This window comes from Mustela nigripes, chromosome 1 (assembly GCF_022355385.1).
Source record: "Mustela nigripes isolate SB6536 chromosome 1, MUSNIG.SB6536, whole genome shotgun sequence".
Taxonomy (NCBI): Eukaryota; Metazoa; Chordata; class Mammalia; order Carnivora; family Mustelidae; genus Mustela; species Mustela nigripes.
In genome coordinates, this window is record NC_081557.1 from 161596092 (window position 1) to 161620163 (window position 24072).

Here is a 24072-nt window from a genome sequence, read left to right on the forward strand (position 1 = left end):
ACTATTGGGATTTCATCAAGATCAAAAGTTTTTGCACAGCAAAGGAAACAGTTAACAAAATCAAAAGACAACTGACAGAATGGGAGAAGATATTTGCAAACGACATATCAGATAAAGGACTAGTGTCCAAAATCTATAAAGAACTTAGCAAACTCAACACCCAAAGAACAAAGAATCCAATCAAGAAATGGGCAGAAGACATGAACAGACATTTCTGCAAAGACCTCCAGATGGCCAACAGACACATGAAAAAGTGCTCCATATCACTTGGCATCCGGGAAATACAAATCAAAACCACAATGAGATATCACCTCACACCAGTCAGAATGGCTAAAATCAACAAGTCAGGAATTGACAGATGCTGGCGAGGATGCGGAGAAAGGGGAACCCTCCTACATGTTGGTGGGAATGCCAGCTGGTGCAACCTCTCTGTAAAACAGCATGGAGGTTCCTCAAAATGTTGAAAATAGAACTGCCCTATGACCCAGCAATTACACTAGGGTATTTACCCTAAAGATACAAATGTAGTGATCCAAAGGGGCACGTGCACCCGAATGTTTATAGCAGCAATGTCCACAATAGCCAAACTATGGAAAGAACCTAGATGTCCATCAACAGATGAATGGATCAAGAAGATGTGGTATATATACACAATGGAATACTATGCAGCCATCAAAAGAAATGAAATCTTGCCATTTGCGACAACATGGATGGAACTAGAGCGTATCATGCTTAGCGAAATAAGTCAAGCAGAGAAAGACAACTATCATATGATCTCCCTGATATGAGGAAGTTGTGATGCAACATGGGGGCTTAAGTGGGTAGGAAGAGAATAAATGAAACAAGATGGGATTGGGAGGGAGACAAACCATAAGTGACTCTTAATCTCACAAAACAAACTGAGGGTTGCTGGGGGGAGGGGGGTTGGGAGAAGGGGTCGGGGTTATGGACATTGGGGAGGGTATGTGCTGTGAAGTGTGTAAACTTGGCGACTCACAGACCTGTACCCCTGGGATAAAAATATATGTTTATAAAAAATAAAAAATTAAAAAAAAATAAAGCCTTCATTAAGTGGGACTTCTCTCACGATTATATTCAGGTTATGCATTTCTGAGCAGCATACTAAACAGGTGATGTAGCTTTCTTCCTCAAAATATCATTCTAGGGATACATGATGTTCTTGAACCTCAGTGGTCATTTAATTTTATAAAATTGAATATTCCCTCTGCACTTATCAGTAAGCACTCAACATTCTACTGTAAGCGAGAGCCCTCTTCCCCCTAAATTATTCATTTCATCATTTATCTACTTATTTACCCACTTATTTATGTATTTATAGTCCATATGGAAATATGAATACCAGTTTTAACTATTTATAATTAATATCTGTGTTTCTTTTTACCAGTAGGCAGCCCTTTAACTTGGTTCATATGTCCCTATGATATGCCATCATCTTTTTTTTTTGTTTGTTCAGGTTCATCTTCCACCTACTTTGCCCAGTCCCTGCTTCTTAACATACTTAGCAAGCTGGGATACATATCTATATATCTATATTACCTACACCTATATCTATACACACACACATACATATACATATATATATATGTATGTGTATATATGTATTTGTATGTATGTGTGTATATATATATATACATACGTATATACATATGTATATATATATATACACACATACATACAAATACATATATATGTGTGTGTATATATATATATATATATGATTCCTAATATATATATTAGGAATCATGAGTTCACATCAAACCTTCAATTCAAATCTAGACCTTTTCCACCTCCCCCAAGCCATATTTGTATGTACCTTCTTCCAAGTGAAAATGCTGATTCACAATACTGAGTTTTTGTTCAGTGTTATACATCTAAAATAGTTTCATTATTGCCTCACTCATGCCACTATAATAAGCCAACCTCCAAAAAAGAATTCAGAATTTGTTTGTAATTCTTGCACTCACTATCCATTCCAACTTCATCCTATTCAAGAATGATGTGTAGTCAAACACTGCGGTTACATGGATTATTCTTTTTCCCCCTTCAATGTGGTTATAAGTATTCACTTGGAATACAATGGTACATTTGTTTCCATTCACTTTCAGTTTTAGGGGTTTTTTTAAGCCTTCCCATTCTTATCTATTTATTTTTATTTTTGACTATATGGAACACTGACATGATTCTAAAAGACAAATATGTATTTCAAAAAGTATACTCAAAGACATGACCCTCCCTTCATTTCCCTTCTACACCATGGATGCTGCACCACTAGAGGAAAACCATCCAAACTTATAACATTTGCTTATTTTCATGGTATGGAAATTATTAGTCACACCACCACGTGGCTAATCTCACACTACCATTATAACATCAACCAACATGCAAAACCAGAAAAATTAACAGTTGGTTCCTGCAAGCCAACAGAAATGAACTCCTGCAATATACCAGCACTTCCACTCCATCTCTTTATCATCCCTTGTAGGTAACCAACTTCATTGTTTTCTGGTTTATACATTATGTGTTTATATAAAAAATAAGCAGATATGGGTATGTTTCAGGTGTACAATATAAGGGTTGTATTATTCTATATATTACTCAGTGCTCATCAAGATAAGTATATTCTTAATCTCCTTTACTTCATCCATCCTCCCACTATCTCCCCTCTAACAACCACAAGTTTATTCTCTATATGTAAGAGTCTGGGAGGGGGGTGGTAATTGTTTGTCTCTTTTTTTCCTTATTAGTTCATTTGTTTTGTTTCTTAAATTCGACATACAAATGAACTCATATGGTATTTGTCTTTCTCTGTCTGACTTATTTATCTTAGCATTAGAACCTCTATGTCCATTCATGTCATAGCAAATGGCAAGATCTCATTATTTTTTACAGCTTATATTCCAGTGCAGTGTGCGCGCGTGTGTGTGTGTGCGCATGCCACTAATTTATCCATTCATCTACTAATGGACACTTGGGTAACCTCCATATCTTGGCTATTGCAAATAGTGTTGCAATTAAAAACTTCCAAACAGACATTTTCCAAAGACATATAAATGCCCAACAGACACAGGAAAAGATGTTCATCACTAATCATCAGGGAAATGCAAATCAAGATCACAAACTTAAACCTGTCAGAATTGCTAGAATCAAAAAGACAAGAAATAACATATTGGTGGGGATGTGGAGAAAAAGGAATCCTCATGCACTATTGGTGGGAATGTAAATTGATACAGCCACTGTGGAAAAAACAGTGTGGAGTTTCCTTGAAAAATTAAAAATAAAATTAGTCATATAATCTAGCAATTCTACTACTGGGTACTTAGCTAGGGAAAACAACACTAACTTGAAAAGATATATGTACCTTTCTACTTATTGCAGCATCATATGTATGTTTCTGAATTTTCTTTCTTTCTTATACAAAAGGAGTACTGATGCCTTGGCTTAATTCTGGATGAATCTAATCAGTCTCTGGAAAAGAGGAAATAAGGCAACTGAGTATGAAACTGTGTTAAAATTTCAAGGAGTCAAGATGACAGAGGAGTAGCAGACTGAAATGACATCAGGTCACAGGAGTTCAGCTAGATAGTTATCAAACCATTCCAAACACTTACAAACCCAACAGGAGATCGATGAGAAGAGGAGTAATTCTAGAAATAGAAAATCAACCACTTTTTGAAAGACAGAATGTGCAGAGAAGTGAATCCAAAGTGACAAGAAGATAGACCACGGGTGGAGGGGCCGCCTCCTAGCAAGAAGTGCAGCAATGGAGCACAAAATACGAACTTTTAAAAGTCTGCTCTACTGAGGGACATCACTCCAGAGGCTAAGCAGGGGTGGAGCCCTCATGGGGACAGTGTGGTCTCAGGTCCCGCAGGGTCAATGAAAGATCTGGGGTGTCTGAGTGTAGCAGAGCTCACAGGTATCAGAGCCGGGAAACCGGCTATGGAGATAGAGCCAAAGAGTGAGTTCTCAGCTAGGGGGTTATCTTAAAATGTAATCCGCAGCACAGTCAGACCACTGCTCTTTGAGCAAAGACCCCACAAGAAGCAGATCTGGGGAGACCCACCTCTATCTGCTGGAAGAGCAGAGTGGCTGGATCTGCCAGGTTTGGAGACTCCTAATGGGATGGGGTACCAGGCAGGGTTAGCTCGGAGCTTGGCTGGAGACCAGGGAGACGGGAATCACTGAGAGCTTTTCTCAGAGGGCATACTGAGGAGTGGGGTCCCAAGCTCCCTGCTCCTCTGGGCTGGAGATTGGGAGGCTGCAATTTTCATTCTCATCCTTTAGAGCGCTTCGGAAAGCATTCAAGGAACAAAAGCTCCAAGAGCCAACAAACCTAAGGAGATTTCTTAGCCCAGCCCCTGGCAAGGGCAGCGCAATTCTGCCTCGGGCAGAAACATTTGAGAATCATCCCCCTCGGGCAAAGACATTTGAGAATCACTACAACAGGCCCTCCCCCAGATGATCAGCAAGAACATCCAGCCAAGACCAAGCTCACTGATCAAGGAGAACAGCAGAATTCCAAGGAAGGAAAAGCAAAGCATGGAATTCATGGCTTTATCCGCATGATTCTTTAGCCTTGCAAAGTTAATTAAATTTTTTTTTATCTTATTTTTTTCTTATTCTAATTTTTTTAACTTTTCCTCTTTCCTCTTATAACATTTTTTAACTAGTTTATCTTAACAATACCTTGCTTAAAAAAAAAATCTTTTTAAACCTTCATTATTATAGTCATATGTTACCCTTCATTATATCTAACTTTATTTTTTTTATACATATAGGGTTTTTTCTTCTAAAAATTTTTGGGATACAATTTATTCTAATAGATCAAATTACACCTTAAATCTAGCACAGGGCTTTGTTCTAGTCTCAAACCTGAGCAAATTCTCTCCACTTTCTTTTTCTAACCAACATATCTTATTAAAACTTTTTTTAGAATTTTTTTAAAATTTTCATCTCTAAAGTCATATTCTATCCCTTCATCATGTTTACTCTTATTTTTGTGTATATATAAATTTCACTCTTATTTTTGTGTATATATAAATTTTTCTTTCTTTAAAATTTTGGGAGGAAAGAACAAGAGGCAGTACCAAAGGCTAGAGACCTAATCAATATGGACATATGCAATATGTCAAATCTAAAGTTCAGAATGACGATTCCAAAGGTGCTAGCGAGGCTCAAAAAAGGCATGGAAGATATTAGAGAAACCCTGTCTGGAGAAATAAAAGCCCTTTCTGGAGAAATGAAAGAACTAAAATCTAACAAAGCTGAAATCAAAAAAGCTATTAATGATATGCAATCAAAAATAGAGGCTCTTACTGCTAGGATAAATGAGACAGAAGAGAGAATTAGTGATATAGAAGACCAAATAGTGGAGAATAGAGAAGCTAAGCAAAAGGGAGACAAAGAACTACTTGACCACAGGGGGATAATTCGAGAGATAAGTGGTACCATAAGATGAAACAATATTAGAATAATTATTAGAATAATTGGTATTCCAGAAGAAGAAATAAGAGAGAGGGGGGCAGAAGGTATATTGGAGAGAATTATTGTAGAGAATTTCCCTAATATGGCAAAGGGAACAAGCATGAAAATCCAGGAGGTACAGAGAACCCTCCTTGAAATCAATAAAAATAGGTGCACACCCTGTCGTCTAACAGTAAAATTTACAAGTCTTAGCGACAAAGAGAAAATCCTGAAAGCAGCCTGGGTCAAGAAGTCTGTAACACACAATGGTAAAAATATTAGATTTGCAGCAGACTTATCCACAAAGACCTGGCAGGCCAGAAAGAACTGGCATGATATATTCAGAGCCCTAAATGAGAAAAACATGCAGCCAAGAATACTATATTCAGCTAGGCTATCATTGAAAATAGAAAGAGAGATAAAAATCTTCCAGGACAAAGAAAAACTAAAAGAATTTGTAAACACCAAACCAGCCCTACCAGAAATATTGAAAGGGGTCCTCTAAGAAAAGAGAAAGCCTAAAACTAGTAGACCAGAAGGGAAGAGAGACAATATATGGTAACAGAAGAGAGACAATATATGGTAACAGTCACCTTACAGGCAATACAGTGGCACTAAATTCATACCTTTCAATAGTTACCCTGAATGTAAATGGCCTAAATGCCACAATCAAAAGACACAGAGTATCAGAATGGATAAAAAAACAAAACCTGTCTACAAGAAAGTCATTTTATACCCAAAGACACCTCCAGATTTAAAGTGAGGGGGTGGAAAGCAATTTACCATGCTAATGGACATCAGAAGAAAGCTGGGGTGACAATTCTTATATCAGATCAAGTAGATTTTAAGCCAAAGGCTATAATAAAATATATCATACTCAAAGGGTCTGTCCAACAAAAATATCTAACAATTTTCAATATCTATGCATCTAACGTGGGAACAGCCAACTATACAAACCAATTAATAACAAAATCAAAGAAACACATGAACAATAATACAATAACAGGAGGGGACTTTAACACCCCCTCACTGAAATGGACAGATTATCCAAGCAAAACATCAACAAGAAAATAAAGTCCTTTAATGACACACTGGACCAAATGGACATCACAGATATATTCAGAACACTGCATCCCAAAGCAACACTATACACATTCTTCTCTAGTGCACATGGAACATTCTCCAGAATAGATCACATCCCAGGTCACAAATCAGGTCTCAACTGGTACCAAAAGATTGAGATCATTCCCTGCATATTATCAGACTACAATGCTCTGAAGCTAGAACTCAATCACAAGAGGAAAGTTGGAAAGAACCCAAATACATGGAGGCTAAAGAGCATCCTACTAAAGAATGAATGGGTCAACCAGGAAATTAAAGAAGAACTGAAAAAAATCGTGGAAATAAATGATAATGAAAATACAACTGTTCGAATCTGTGGGACACAGCAAAGGCAGTCCTGAGAGGAAAATATGTAGCGATATAAGTCTTTCTCAAGAAACAAGAAAGGTCTCAAATACACAATTTAACCCTACATCTAAAGGAGCTGGACAAAGAACAGCAAAGAACGCCTAAACCCATCAGGAGAAGAGAAATAATAAATATCAGAGCAGAAATCAATGAAATAGAAATCAAAAAAACAGTAGAACAAATCAATGAAACTAGGAGCTGGTTCTTTGAAAGAATAAGATTGATAAACCCCTGGCTAGACTTATCAAAAAGAAAAGAGAAAGGACCCAAATAAATAAAATCATGAATGAAAGAGGAGAGATCACAACCAACACCAAAGAAATACAAGCAATTATAAGCACATATTAGGAGCAACTACTAGCAAATTTGATAATCTGGAAGAAATGGATGTATTCCTAGAGACATATAAACTACCACAACTGAACCAGGAAGAAATAGAAAACCTGAATAGACCTATAACCAGCAAGGAAAGTGAAACAGTCATCAAAAATCTCCAAACAAACAAGAGCCCATTTAAAGAAGAATTAATTCTTATTTTCCTGAAACTGTGCCAAAAAATAGAAATGGAAGGAAAACTTCCAAACTCATTTTATGAGGCCAGCATCACCTTGATCTCAAAACCAGACAGGGATCCCATCAAAAAAGAGAATTACAGACCAATATCCTTGACGAACACAGATGCGAAAATTCTCACCAAAATACTAGCCAATAGGATTCACCAGTACATTAAAAGGATTATCCACCACGACCAAGTGGGATTTATTCCAGGGCTGCAAGTTTGGTTCAACATCTGCAAATCAATCAATGTGATACAATACACTAATAAAAGAAAGGAGAAGAACCATATGATACTCTCAACAGATGCTGAAAAAGCATTTGACAAAGTACAGCATCATTTCTTGATCAAAACTCTTCAATATATAGAGATAGTGGGTACATACCTCAATATCATCAAAGCCATCTATGAAAACCCCACAGTGAATATCATTCTCAATGGCGAGAAACTGAGAGCTTTTCCATTAAGATCAGGAACATGGCAGGGATGTCCATTATCACCATTGCTATTCCACATAGTACTAGAAGTCCTAGCCTCAGCAATCAGACAACAAAAAGAAATTAAAGGCATCCATTTTGGCAAAGAAGAAGTCAAACTATCACTCTTTGCAGATGATATGATACTTTATGTGGAAAACCAAAAGACTCCACTCCACATCTGTTAGAACTTATACAGGAATTCAGTAAAGTGTCGGGATATAAAATCAATGCACAGAAATCAGTTGCATTTCTTTATACCAACAACAAGACAAAAGAAAGATAAATTAAGGAGTCAATCTCATTTACAGTTGCACCCAAAACCATAAGATACCTAGGAATAAATGTAACCAAAGAGGCAAAGAATCTATACTCAGAAAACTATAAAGTACTCATGAAAGAAATTGAGAAAGACACAACGAAATGGAAAAACGTTCCATGCTCATGGATTGGAAGAACAAATGTTGTACAATGTCTATGCTACCTAAAGCAATCTACAGATTTAATGCAATCCCAATCAAAATCCCACCCATTTTTTTTTCAAAGAAATGGAACAAATAATCCTGAAATTTATATGGAACTCAAAAAGACTTTGAATAGCCAGAGAAATGTTGAAAAAGAAAGCCAAAGTTGGTGGCATCAGAATTCCAGACTTCAAGCTCTATTACAAAGCTGTCATCATCGGGGCGCCTGGGTGGCTCAGTGGGTTAAAGCCTCTGCTTTCGGCTCAGGCCATGATCCCAGAGTCCTGGGATTGAGCCCCGCATCGGGCTCTCTGCTCAGCAGGGAACCTGCTTTCCTTCCTCTCTCTCTGCCTGCCTCTCTGCCTACCTGTGATCTCTGTCTGTCAAATAAATTTAAAAAAAAAAAAATTTAAAAAGAAAAAAAAAGCTGTCATCATCAAAAAAGTAGGGTACTCGCACAAAGACAGACATATAGATCAATGGAACAGAAGAGAGAGCCCGGAAATAGACGCTCAACTCTGTGGTCAACTAATCTACGACAAAGCAGGAAAGAATGTCTAATGGAAAAAAGTCTCTTCAACAAATGGTTCTGGGAAAATTGGATAGCCACATGCAGGAAAATGGGGCATTTCCTTATACCACACATGAAAATAGACTCAAAATGGATGAAGGGCCTCAATGTGAGAAAGGAATCCATCAAAATCCTTGAGGAGAACACAGGCAGCAACCTCTTTGACCTCAGCCACAGTAACATCTTCCTAGGAACATCACCAACGGCAAGGGAAGCAAGGGCAAAAATGAATTATTGGGACTTCATCAAGATCAAAAGCTTTTGCACAGCAAAGGAAACAGTCAACAAAACCAAAAGACAACTGACAGAATGGGAGAAGATATTTGCAAACGACATATCAGATAAAGGACTAGTGTCCAGAATCTATAAAGAACTTAGCAAACTCAACACCCAAAGAACAAATAATCCAATCAAGAAATGGGCAGAGGACATGAACAGACATTTCTGCAAAGAAGACCTCCAGATGGCCAACAGACACATGAAAAAGTGCTCCATATCACTCGGCATCAGGGAAATGCAAATCAAAACCACAATGAGATACCACCTCACACCAGTCAGAATGGCTAAAATTAACAAGTCAGGAAACGACAGATGCTGGCGAGTATGTGGAGAAAGGGGAATCCTCTTACACTGTTGGTGGGAATGCAAGCTGGTGCAGCCACTCTGAAAAACATGGGGGCTCCTCAAAAAGTTGAAAGTAGAGCTACCCTATGACCCCGCAATTGCACTACTGGGTATTAACCCTAAAGATACAAATGTAGTGATCTGAAGGGGCACGTGCACCCTAATGTTTATATAGCAGCAATGTCCACAATAGCCAAACAAACTATGGAAAGAACCTAGATGTCCATCAACAGATGAATGGATAAAGCAGATGTGGTATGTATGTGTGTGTGTGTATGTATATATTTACACACACACACACACGCACACACACACAATGAAATACTATGCAGCCATCAAAAGAAATGAAATCTTGCCATTTGCAACGACGTGGATGGAACTAGAGGGTATTACGCTGAGCGAAATAAGTCAATCAGAGAAAGACAATTATCATATTAACTACCTGATATGAGGAATTTGAGAGGCAACATGGGGGGCTTGGGGGTAGGGAAGGAAAAAAGAAACAAGATGGGATCGGGAGGGAGACAAACTGTAAGAGACTCTTAATCTCACAAAACAAACTGAGGGTTGCCAGGGAGAGGGTATGGAGAGGATGGTTGGGTTATGGACATTGGGGAGGGTATGTGCTATGGTGAGTGCTATGAAGTGTGTAAGCCTGATGATTCACAGACCTGTACCCCTGGGACTAATAATACATTATCTATTAATTTAAAAAATTTCAATTCCAAAAAAAAAGTGTTAAAGTTTCCCAGGTGTTTTTAATACACAGCAAGACTAAGCACCATTGCTATAAAAGAAATCCTATGTTTTAAAAACTAATAGTTGAAGACCTAAGAAATTCAATGCATTTAGATAAAAAACAAAGGAACTCCTTAACTAAAATAAATATTTAGAAAAATGTCTATTTCTAGAAATAGAAAATTCTATTCTATTCTAGAAACCAAAAATTATGTTTTCCTCATCATCCCCTTAAAGTTTATATCATATTTTCGATTTCTGAAAATATATTCAAAAATTTTGTAACTGATGCCAAATGATATCAAATAAGGTCTATATATTAGAGGAATAGAAACAGCTTAAGAACTGAGGGCTCTAGTTATGAAAGTGATATTTTTTTAAAAATCAAGGACACACATACACACACACTCAAAATATTCTATTCTCACACATCTGTTTTATAAAGTACCTTAAATACTATCAAGTCGCTCAAGGCAGACACCTGGTATTCATTCTTGATTCTTCCCAGTCCCTCAGCACAATGTCTAACCCATTAAAAAGTCATGTTAATTATGTCTCCAAAAATATAACTGCAATTCATCTCCTTGTCTCCAAGGAGGTGCCTCTTAAGCACAATGAAACTACAGTAACTTCTAGGCATGTGAAAGTTTATAACCTTCCTGATAACCTAAAATAAATTAAATAACCTAATACCTAAGATAAATTAAACTAATAACCTAAGATAAATTAAAATAATCAGAGCTGAATGTAGTACAGTTGAATAAATACTGCAACTACCTTGATCTAGAGGCTGCCACATTATAAAAGTTTGCTGGTATTAAATTGCCATGGAAATATCTTAGATACCTTCAAGTCGTCGCCTTGGTATATACCCTGGAAAATGTGATACAATTACTGTGAAATATACTCTTGTATAACAAATAAAGACCCTAGTTGCAGTTGTAGATTTGTAGATATGTTCTATCCCCACCCTCCACAGAAAGCCTTCAGAACCTTCTCTGAAAAATATGAATGTCTTTAAAGATTACATGTTAATAGTCTACTTATTCATTGGCAGAGTACATTTTAAAACTCAGACTAAATCTCTTATAAGCTAAACTGAACGTTCACATATACAAATTTAAAATGTTTAATAGATGGTTTCAATTCAAATATTCACCTTTGCATGCTACTGTTAATATTATAATCTTATTTCATTTCATTTTAACCATATAATTCTGGCAGTATGATTTGCCCTATCCATGTCTGTTTCCAATTTGCTTAAATATCACTTTTCTTTTTATGATCTCCCTAAACACTATCAGATTTGTTGCTGGCTTCACATTGTATCTATTATGTTCTATGTATGAAAATGACTATAGAACATTACCTGGGATTGAGAAAGAAAAGCAGGTGATGCATCATTTACACTTGGTATCATACTTTCGGCCTTCTGAAATTGACTTTTAATGCTATATTTTCCAGGCCCTGGTACTCCCTAAATTACAGAAAGAAAAAATACATGTTCTCATTAAGAAAGCATCTATAGTACCTAAGGGAACAGTTCGCTAAATATGTGAACCAAAGCTACAGGGTTTTTAAGCAAATTCCTATGTGATACTACCAAAGTACTTCATTAAAAGGAAAGCCAGAGCAAACTTCTTAAGAGAAACAATGAAAAAACTTCTCTTAGCAAAGCTCCCTAGGAACCTGAAAAACACAGTACTTGAAACTTTGCTGCCCTCTACTGATAGAGCACAGACAAAATGGTCTATTCACATAATTAAACATTACAATGAATAAAAGTGGCTCCTATATTTTTTCTATTTAAATATATACAACCAAATCTTCTCTAAGAAAATATTTCACTGTCTTTTCAAATTTCTCTTAATCAATAGGCTACTTCTTTTCCAACAAAGAAGCTTCAGGATATATTTTATTTCAAACACAAATGTAAAAAAATGGAAAAAAAGTAAGACATTAAGTTTTAACCAGATGCTTTACAAGAGAAAAAAATTAATTCAATAAATTCCGAGGTTGACTTTTTTATTATCTTAATTAAACATACCTAACTTTATATGTATAAATATGTATCAAGAATTTAAACACATATATATTTATCAAACATATACAAGAAGTGCTATTTTAAAATATAACAGAAAGTGTTATATATTAATCATCAAATACTTTAATTACCTTGACAGAGTTCCTTTCATAGTATAAAAAGGTTTCAAATCTTCTGTTTGATATATACCTCCTCTACTTTTCTATAGTTAAAAGAATTATTTCTGAATTTACGAAATACGTACTTGGGTGTATAATAAAATTCCCTCAGCAAATCCTGTCATCTCTATCATTATTATATGTCCAAAACCAACATTTTCTCTCCACTTTCACAGACACCATGATCCAAGCCTCCATCTTTCACCAGGATCTTTCTGATTGCACCCCACTTCGACATGGCCTTGCCCTCCTTCAGTCCACTTTCAACATGGCAGCTAGTGATGGATCTGGTTAGACTGCACCACTTGCCTTCTCAAATCCATCCAATGCCTCGTAATCTCACTCTGAACAAAATTCAAGGTCCTTAATATGATATGAATTTCACCCCAGACACACTATCACCACTCTAACTAATCTCCTATTACTCTCAGATTTCCACTCACTCTGTTTATCACAAAGATCAGGCATATATCAACCTGAGGACTTTTGCACTCTTTGTCTGGGATGTTCTCCTAAATAGCTCCATAGCTCACTCCTTCTTTTCAGTCATATCACTACTCAATGTTACCTTCTTAATGAGTCACTTCCAGGCCACCCAATCTAAAATTTAACTGCATCCTCCAAAAACTTCCCACCCTCGTTCCCACCTATTTTTTAACCTTATCATTTTTTACTATCCAAAATACAATTTTCTGCTATGTTATAAGACCCAACAGGACAGTTATTATTTGTTTTGTTTGCTACTGTTTCTTTAGAGTACAGAGGAGTATGTGGAGCATAGTAGGTGCTCAGTAAATATTTGCCAAAAAAAATGGATGAGTGCATGAATGCATGCATTGAATCCTAGATTTTCACTGATCATCTAATGGATTTGGAGATATGTTTCTCTGGGAAATAATGCAGCTCCAAATAAGAACATTAACCACTTTGAATAATGGTAAAATATCTTAAAGCCCACATATTTAATTTATATTTAATAATAATAATACTTGGGAAATTTCTGTTTAGGAGAAATTTTCATATGTAAGTTTTCATATTAATAGATTTGATTCTAAAAAGTTATGCAAAGATCTGTGTTAACTTGTCTCAGATGAACAAATCTATGCCATTATTTTGTGCCTGGTGGAATAGATAGATGCCCTTTGGCTATGGCATGTAAGATTATTTCTAAATCTATGAACTTACAGTGAGTTACGTTTAGAATTAAAGAAATGTCTACAGAACTCTCTGTTTATAAAAACCTATGAGATATGAATCAAACACAGAAATATAGAAACCATAACTTCAAATACATAATATTAATCTATTTTCTTGAACTTTACAGACATGCTTTATCCATCTTCCCCATATAGAAAGGCTTAGTAAAAAAATATTCAGCTACTGACAAACCAGGATAACTTTCTACAGTTATAAACAGTAGTATAAGTGGCCATTACTATAGATCACAAGGAAAAGACTGCGAATAATTAGATAAGTGAATCTAATCTTGGGAAATATTTTGCATTAAAGAAGAAATGAAACCTTGACCTCTTCAATGAGTACTTATTTTTCTTTTTTTACCATTTTTTCAAAAAGTTTCTAATGTTACTGAAGTTTTTTTCACTAAAATAAGATATATCAGTACAATTAGTCTTTTGCTTCTAAAAAGTTAAGCTTAGGATTTAATAGCCAGTTAAAATATTTTTTAAAAATAGAAGATAATGACCACTCATGACAAGTCTCCATTTATAACATTATAAAGTGGGAAGACTTTGAGAAGACCAAACCCTAGGTACAGGCTGAAAATGCTATAACGTTTATCTTGCTTTTTCAAATTGTTATCAACAGACCACCTACATTAGTATCAACCTATTAAATACACAGCCCCTTCCCCCACAGTGTCTCATTTGAGATCTAGTGGATCAGAATCTTGTTGGGCAGAGGAATCTACACTTTTAACAAGCTTCACAGATGATCCTCATGCATAACAAAGAACAACAGCTCAGTCCAAAAGAGGTCACTATTACAGCATCCTCTGCTAAACACATGCATACATCCCAAAGAAGAAGGCCTCTGCACTGGGAACAGAGGTTAAAGATTACTGGGAAAGGCTGTTTATCTTTTTCATGTGTAACCTAATAAAAATGGGCCACTTGCTTCAAATAAAAACCGGGGTATGGCATTACAGGGGTTAGGGGAACTAGGAGAAGCCACACAGTTTTATGTTCACTCCTCTACCTTGGAGTCAACATCAATGATGATTTTCTTTTTTTCATTAAAAATATTAAAAGTTTACTATGTGCAAAGAACTGGTATATAGTAATAAACATGGGGTCTGCTTTTGAGAAGCTGACACTTTAGTTGTTCTAAACCCAGGCTACACATGATAATCATCTGAAGAACTTACAAAAATAATAATGACTCATTCCAGCATATTCAAATTAAAGCCAATGGAAATGAGACCCAGGTGTCTTGTTGTGGTGGTGGTTTAATCTAATGCTTTTTGGTTGATTCTAATGTGCAGTCGGGATGGAGACATAAATCGTTTTAAAAATCACATTGCAAGGCCTCATCAAGATGCAATCACTCCAAAGGTTCTGTAACCACCATTGTTTCCTAGAGTTTCTGAGTCCCCTTCACGTAAGGACCACAGTGAGACCAGGTTACCAGGTATTTCTTTCAGCTCACATTCTATAATTTTAACTTCTGCAATCATATTTTTAATTTTCCAATTCTCTAAATCTTTATTAACACTTGTATTATGTTCTTTCTTTCCAAGGATATTAATTATAATTTTATTGATAATTCTGTTCTCTTTATTGTCTTTTTTTCTTAAAGTTTTATTGATTAGGGGTTTTTTGTTTGTCTTTCTCTGTGTTTCACATTGGAGGATTCCTCAAATGTCTGGTGATCTCTTGCTCCCCATTCAGATTTAAGAGTGATCCACTAAAGGAGTTGGTTGAAAAATCCACATATTGATAGATTCGACTTAAAACGTATTGGACTTCATTAAGCTGTGATGGAATCATAACTCAGCCTTTGCATTAGTGGGCCCCAAAACATCAGTTTTTTCTCAAGTCTGGATGACAAGTTAGGAGAGTGGAAAGGTACCTGGAACTCTCTTCTATATATAAACTTTCACTTACACCCTGATTTTTTTCTTGTCTTACTTTTAATTATGAAAAATTAAAAGCATGCAAAAAATAGAGAATAGGTTAAGGAATTTCCTTATACCCATTACCCAGGGCCAATAATTCTCAACTCATGTCCAAATTTGTTTCCTAATCCTCCCAACTTCCCCAATCCTCACTCCAATGATGTAGAAGCAAATCCAAAATATCATAATTTTATCAATACATACCTCAAGCAGCATATATTTCTGAAAAATAAGAGACTCTTTAACATAAACAAAAAACCATTTTTTATTATCTTAAAAATCAACAATGATTTGATTCCTTACTTATTCAGTTCCAATTTCTGTGACTACCTCATAAATTTATGTGTACAATAAATATATGTATATATTTTTTATATGTTTATCTGAATCAGAACCCAGTTAAAGCCCATACTTAGCAGGAATCAAGACTCTTATAATCTGTAGTTTTCTTCTCCACCACTTTATTTTTTTAATTTCACTTTATTTGATGAAAAAGCTAAGTTTTATACAATTTTTAAGCATTTTCACATCTTGTATTTTCTTGACTAAATATCTATGTGTCTCCTATCCCTCATACTTCGGTAAGCCAGCAGTTTATATAAGGGCTTGATCAGATTCTAATTCAATTTTTTTCAAGATTACTTCATAGATGGTGCTGTATACTTCCATCAGGAGGCACTTTTAACAGCTGGTTCTTTCAATTCTGCACCATTAGCAGCCATAAATGATTTCTGACTAGGTGCAGCAACTTAGTAGGGGTTCCAAAATGATTACATAATTCTATAATTCCTCTTTATTGCCTGAAATAGTTCTATAATTGAAATGCTTCTATAAAGAGAGACTTCTCTCAATAATTATTTAGTTATCCTAAGGTATAGTTCATATAGGAAAATGAAGATAAATGCTTGGGGTTTTTTATTCCTTTTATTTATCAGTTTCAAAATACCAAGCAGATTCTTGCATATTCCAATACCAATCAACAGGTCTTTCAAAATTCTAATTTTAAACTCATGGATTAAATACACTTGTATTGCTCTTTGATACTGAAATCATCCCATCTTCAGCTAGTGGGAACTTAAGTCTTTTTGACATAATCCCAGTAGTCTTTCATGGTTCCCTTGATTTCTGGTATGACAAGGTGCTTCAGATTCTTCAGATATAATTTCTGCCCCAGACCTCGAATTAGCCATTTATCCAAGGAGCTCTTTTTAAATCTGGAGTCTAGGAATACCCTCCATTTTTGTTACATTGTCTCATCCCTTTCCTCTCTTATATCAGTGTTCCTAAGTCCGGAGACTATCTCATTTGATTTCTCCACCAACAGACCTCACATCTTCTCCAGGAGTGGCGATGAGGAAGTTACCTAGCTATAAGAGATTGTGCTTCCTATCCGGATTATCACCAACCCTGCTGTTTCCAGTCCCACCTACCACCTCCAAAGTCATTGATATTCTTGGGCTTTTTAAAGGTACTGTAAGGTGACTAGCTTTCTTGTTGGCATCCTTCTCTGAAGGTAGTTACATAGCAGCTTTCTCTATTCTACTATTTCACATTTACCCATCAGTTTTCCATATTTGAAAACTGAAGACATCTTTTATCTTTTATCTATGATCATCTCCTCTCCCATTCATTTTGTGTTTGGAGTATTACACCTTCTTTATCCTTTTACTTACAAGTTTGGTGGGGCTTTGGGAGTGTTATGGTCCTAAGTGTAACTCTCCCAAATTCATATTCTGAAGTCTTAACCCCCAGTACTTCAGAATATAACTGTATTTGAAGATAAGGTTTTTAAAGATATAATTAAGGTAAAATGAGATTTTTAGGGTGGTCCCTAATTCTGTATGCCTGGTGTCTTCCTAAGAGAAGGAATTTTGAACATAGACATGGGTGCGCACAGAGGAAAGGCCATGTGAAGACACAAAATGAAGACAGCCATTTATAAGTCAAGGACAGAGGTCTCAGAAGAAATCACTGCCAACACCTTGATCCCAGACTTCTAGATTCCAGAACAGTGAGAAAATAAATTTCTTCTGTTTATGCCTCTCAGGCTATGGCACTCAGTTGTGACATTCCTAGCAAACTAAGAAGGGAGGAACCTAAGATATAAGCATGGATTCAATCTACCTTGTTCAACAGAAGTCCATCTATCCCATTCAACAAAACTAAAAAATATAAAGTATTTCATGAAGATAGAAATATAGCAGAAAATATAACAATGATACCCACCAAGTCTAAGAGTTATGCTGATGGTAATTTTGAGAAGGAAAAAGTCAGCTTTATACTTCTGACAAATAATAGTTCAATAACACTAACTGAATAGATGGGACTATAAAGATAGACTGATGAATACCACCTATAACTTGTGGCATTTCTGCATCTCTCTTTGAAATACAGATGATAGTTTTTGCAAGATCTCTCATATTTGCACAGAACATAAGAGTATGCATATTGTACCTGAAACTATGCCATGGACTTAAACTTAATATTCCAATATAGAACTCAAAACAAAAAATACCAAAACTGACAAAATTACAATGGTTATCAAACAACGTTTGGTGTAATAAAATCTACAGAGAAGTCTAACATTAAGATTTTGAGATTTTCATTTTCTTCTATACACTTTAGTTTCACATCTAATTTAATTGTTGCTTGTTCTGCCAGTATAATTTTGAAAGTGGCCTCATTCTAAAGTTTATGCATATATATCCATGCTATAATACTAAGACATTGCACAAAGGGTGCATGGGGGGATACGGAGGTACTTAGGTCTTTTACTAGCATACATCTAGGTATCACAGAAAGGTTTTCTTGCAGTTAAGAGGTTTTTCTTAGTCTATAAAGCTCTCACTTCTGCAATCAATACTTTCTTAGGTAGTGCTTTTTGTTCACCCTATCTTTGATCCTTCTCACAAATAAATTGAAGAAACATTAATTCCCTATATTTACTGAGCACCACTGTGTGGCAGGCGCTATACTTGATATATTCCTATGTTATCTTTAATCCTTAAAAATCCTGTAAGATGGACAACATTACTCAAGTTTGCCCAATAGGGAAAATAAGATCCACAGAGATTCAATAACTTAGCTTTAAACACAACTAGTAGGGGCGCCTGGGTGGCTCAGTGGGTTAAAGCCTCTGCCTTTGGCTCAGGTCATGATTCCAGGATCCTAGGATCGAGCCCCGCAACAGGCTCTCTGCTCAGCAGGGAGCCTGCTTCCTCCTCTCTCTCTCTCTGCCTGCTTCTCTGCCTACTTGTGATCTCTGTCAGTCAAATAAATAAATAAAATCTTTAAAAATAATAATAAAAATAATAAATCTTTAAAAATAATAATAAAAAAAAATAAACACAACTAGTAGGGGCACAAACTAAACTAAGGTCTGAGTAACTACAAAACTCCTCTTCCCTCCCCCTACCCCAGAAGTATTACAAAAGGTCAATATTGCAGATATTGTGACAAAAATTATTGAAAAAATGTATTAAGCTATTATGGGAACATGCCCTATTTTATATATTTTGGAATGCAGTCAGATTCGTGATTCCAGCTGATATCATATGGATTAGAGAAACTAGGCAACTGAGTCCAGCAAAACCAGAGAATCATTGTACTTGTGAAGACTAATTCCAGTAGGCCTAGAATTAGTATAAGTTATTTTACTAAAGTATCTACCAGGCACTGATCCCTGGTCAAGGTATGAAACTACTGACTAATAACCTTGCTTTGCAATTATCGCTCCCATGAATTTCAGAATGGTTTGCTTTAGCTTATTAGCATCGTGCACTGATAACAAGGACATGGATGATCTGCACCTGGTCTTGCTGAGACTCCTGCAGGGCTTTACTGTTAGTACTGGTTATGTAGCAAAATATCCTATGTGGCCAGCAAAGTACAAGAAACTGTGGAAAAAGACTCCATTTGTGCTCCCAGATTCTGAGCTGTTCATGCATTTGTCTGAATTTTCTGATCAAGACATAATGTATAACGAATGCACTGGGGTGGCCTTAGAGAAGGAATACAATACTCACTCCTGATCTCTGTGGAACCCATGTAGCCTTTAACTATAAAGGATAATCTTTCTTTAAAGTTGTTGCTATTTGTTGTTGTTATTGTTGTTTTTCTGCAATAAACTTACTTTTAGGAATTGCCCTTTTTGATCTGTACTTGAGGAACTACAGAACACTCATGAAAGAAATTGAAGAAGACAGAAAAAGATGAAAGACCATTCCATGCTCATGGATCGGAAGAATAAACACTGTTAAAATGTCTATACTGCCTAGAGCAATCTGTACTCTCAATGCCATTCCGATCAAAATTCCACCAGCATTTTTCAAAGAGCTGGAGCAAATAATCCTAAAATTTGTATGGAATCAGAAGAGACCCCGAATAGCTAAGCAAATGTTGAAAAAGAATAACAATAGGGGGTATCATGTTGCCTGATTTCCAGCTTTACTACAAAGCTGTGATCACCAAGACAGCATGGTACTGGCAAAAAAAACCAGACACATAGACCAGTGGAACAGAGTAGAGAGTCCAGATATGAACCCTCAACTCTCTGGTCAAATAATCTATGACATAGCAGGAAAAAATATACAGTGGAAAAATAAGTCTCTTTAATAAATGGTGCTGGGAAAATTGGACAGCTATATATAGAAGAATGAAACTAGACCATTCTCTTACACCATACACAAAGATAAACACAAAATGGATAAAAGATCTAAATGTGAGAAAGGAATGTATCAAAATCCTAGAAGAGAACATAGGCACTAATCTCTTCGACATCAGCCACAGCAACTTCTTTCAAGATATGTCTCCAAAGGCAAAGGAAACAAAAGTAAAAATGAACTTTGGGGACTTCATCAAGATCAAAAGCTTCTGCACAGCAAAGGAAACAGTCGACAACACAAAGAGGCAACCTATGAAATGGGAGAAGATATTCACAAATGACCCTACAGAGAAAGGGCTGATACCCAGGATCTATAAAGAACCCCTCAAACTCAACACACACAAAACAGATAATCATGTCAAAAAATGGGCAGAAGACATGAACAGACACTTCTCCAATGAAGACATACAAATGGCCAATAGACACATGAAAAAATGTTCATCATCACTAGCCATTAGGGAGATTCAAATCAAAACCACATTGAGATACCACCTCACACCAGTTAGAATGGCCAAAATTAACAAGACAGTAAACAACATTTGTCGGAGAGTATGTAGAGAAAGGGGAACCCTCTTAAACCTGTTGGTGGGAATGCACATTGATAGAGCCGCTTTGGAAAACAGTGTAGAGATTCCTTAAGAAATTAAAAATAGAGATACTCTATGACCCTGCAATTGCACTACTGGGTATTTACCCCAAAGATACAGATGTAGTGAAAAGAAGAGCCATCTGTACCCCAATGTTCATAGCAGCAATGGCCATAGTCGCCGAACTGTGGAAAGAACCAAGATGCCCTTCGATGGATGAATGGATAAGGAAGATTTGATCCATATATACATGGAGTATGATGCCTCCATCAGAAAGGATGAATATCCAACTTTTGTATCAACATGGATGGGACTGGAGGAGATTATGCTGAGTGAAATAAGTCAAGCAGAGAGAGTCAATTATCATATGGTTTTGCTTATTTGTGGAGCATAAGGAATAACATGGAGGTCTTGGGGAGATGGAGACGAGAAGGGAGTTGGGGGAAATTGGAGGGGGAGATGAACCATGAGAGACTGTGGACTCTGAAAAACAATCTAAGGGTTTTCAAGGTGCAGGGGGTAAGAGGTTGTGTGAGCCTGGTGGTGAGTATTATGGAGGGAATGTATTGCATGGAGCCTGGGTGTGGTACATAAACAATGAATTCTGGAACACTGAAAAGAAATTTTTAAAAATAAATAATTAATTAAAAAAAAAAAAGAATTGTCCTTTGGGGCCCTGAGTCTTCTTTGTCAATCCAGCCCTAGGTGCCACTTTTACTGTAATCATGAAAAATAACAAATTGGTTTTTTGTTGTTATATTGTTGCTTTAAGACTTTACATTTTAGGGTGATTGGTTATGCAACAAAAGATGACAGAAACAACAACTGAGAATTACTAAGCACCTACTATTTGTCAGGTATTACTTCAATTCAAGACAAAAACAACTGTCCCACAAATTACTTCCAAAAGCAACAGAGTTTGAAAGCATATGAGACAGATATTACTGATTGCTACCACATCCCAATTTCCAATCTCCCCTTCCACCACCTTCTGCCAGAGAAGGGTGCATGTGACAATATCCTGGCTAATGAATATAAGCACTTGTCTGAGAGAGAAAATAGAAGCTAGAGCAGGACTGACAGAAAGACAAGTTCAATTCTGAAATATTAGTTCTTTAGTTGTTATAAAATGTCAAGGTAGAGATGTCATATGGACAGTAATTCATAGAAGACTGGAGTTCAGAGAGTTCAGGGTATAAATACATACTGGAAGCAATCTGTATATTTGAAAATGATCAGTACAAATAGGTGGTACCTAAAGCCATGAAACTAAATGTGGTTTCTGGGAAAATTATATAAAGAAAAATTATATAAAGAAAGGTCTTAGAATATTATGCAAGATTTATGTGATTCTTTATATATTTTATTATATTATTTTAATTTGATCATATTCTTATATCATTCATCTTTTTAAGGGCCTATATGAATTAATGAATCATTCTAGTCCTAGACTTTATTCTAACAATTTTTCAGTCATATACCATATTCTTCAGCTAATATCTAGACTGAATATTTTGGCAAGACTGGTGATTATTCTATTTTCCAGAGCTGAATTAATATCTATTCTAATTCCTAAAAAAAAAAAAAGATGATACTCAGCATCCTTTATAATATAATATAATGTATTAGGAGAAACAAATTTATATAATATAAACACAATGAGAAGAATTTATAAGCAACTTAAAGGGAAGGTTTGCAGGGCATCTGGGTGGCTCAGTGGGTTACAGCCTCTGCCTTCAGCTCAGGTCATGATCTCAGGGTCCTGGGATCGAGCCCCACATCGGGCTCTCTGCTCAGCGGGGAGCCTGCTTCCTCCTCTTTCTGCCTGCCTCTCTGCCTACTTGTGATCTCTGTCTCTCAAATGGATGAAATCTTAAAAAAAAAAAAAAAAAAAAAGGGAAAGTTTGCAACTTAAAATATTTTCAGCATGCTTCTATCAACATAATTTTTGCTATTTGTTTATACTTAGCACTGTGTTCTTAATAAAAGGAAAGTGCCTTTTCATTTAAAATTAAAAATAAGTATGCCCTGGATTAAGTTAAATTTTTAAGTGACTCATCATAATGACTGATCAGCCAAAGAAATATATATCTTTTACTTGAGAGTGTAGAAAAGAACATGTGTCTCTTATGTTCATTTTCATAATTGCAAGACAAATTTTGGTTCATTTAGAAAGTGTAATTCATTCTTTCTGATCTCAAGAAACAAATACCCTGTATAAAGAACTAATTTTAAAGAACTAATTAAATTTAAAAAGAACCCAATCAAATTAACATAGCATGGAAAACTCCAAGTGAACAAAACAGATTTGAAAAGTAACTCCATGTTAATAAGAGAACTACAAGTGTCATTGGGTCTCAGACACAACAATTCCATTATATACCACCAAAATAAAATTAAGTGACAGGATATGCTTTGTAGGATAAATCATAAACTAGTTAGCTTACCATATGTTCAGTAACAGAAATAGAAAATAAAAGTAGTTTTCCCATGTAAATCTAAACAAGTATATCAGGAGAGGCAGAATTCAAGCCACTAGGTTTGACTATATATTGTTGCTCTGAAGTAGAGGGTTAGTTTATGCAGTCCCAACCATTCCAACATGCAATGAAGTAAGGCAGATGAAAAGCTACTTAAATTCCTTAATATATCTGCTGAAATAACAGTTCATATCAACACTGGTGTTAGCAATGCAGTTCAGTCAAAATACAGTAAATCTGAAGTTACCCTGCCAAGTTCTGAACTAGAGTAAATAGGACTAAGTGTGACTATCCTGAAAAATCTTACCACAATGATCAAGAATTATGTAAGAGTTTTGTTTTCAAATATTTTTCACCAAGAGAAAATATATACAAGTAGTTTATATAGTTTCCCCATAATTACTGTATCTTATATGGTGGATTATCTAGTAGCATCCAAGATTTATAATATCTGTTTCAGTAAATTAGTGCCAAGTAAATGTTCAGAGTTCATTAACATTTATTACTGTTCAATGCAACAGGAACTTCTGAATAGTTACTTAATATGTTTGTATCTTCCTGTTCTTTGCAAACGCAAATTCTCTTTTAAAAGGAAAAAGAAACAGTAACACTTAATAATAC

General features: G+C 35.8%; 1 protein-coding gene across 1 annotated transcript in view; it reads right to left on the reverse strand.

Moving 5' to 3' along the window:
• The window catches only part of LOC132026660 (sperm-tail PG-rich repeat-containing protein 2-like), a 217008-nt gene extending 204185 nt beyond the window's left edge, over positions 1-12823 (reverse strand). Inside the window, exons 1-2 of the mRNA XM_059414810.1 lie at positions 12737-12823; positions 11753-11860 (exon numbers count right to left, since the gene is read on the reverse strand). Coding sequence (XP_059270793.1) covers positions 11753-11860; positions 12737-12823 — 195 coding nt within the window. The remainder of the gene's footprint in view (positions 1-11752; positions 11861-12736) is intronic.
• Between the last annotated feature and the right edge of the window lie 11249 nt (positions 12824-24072).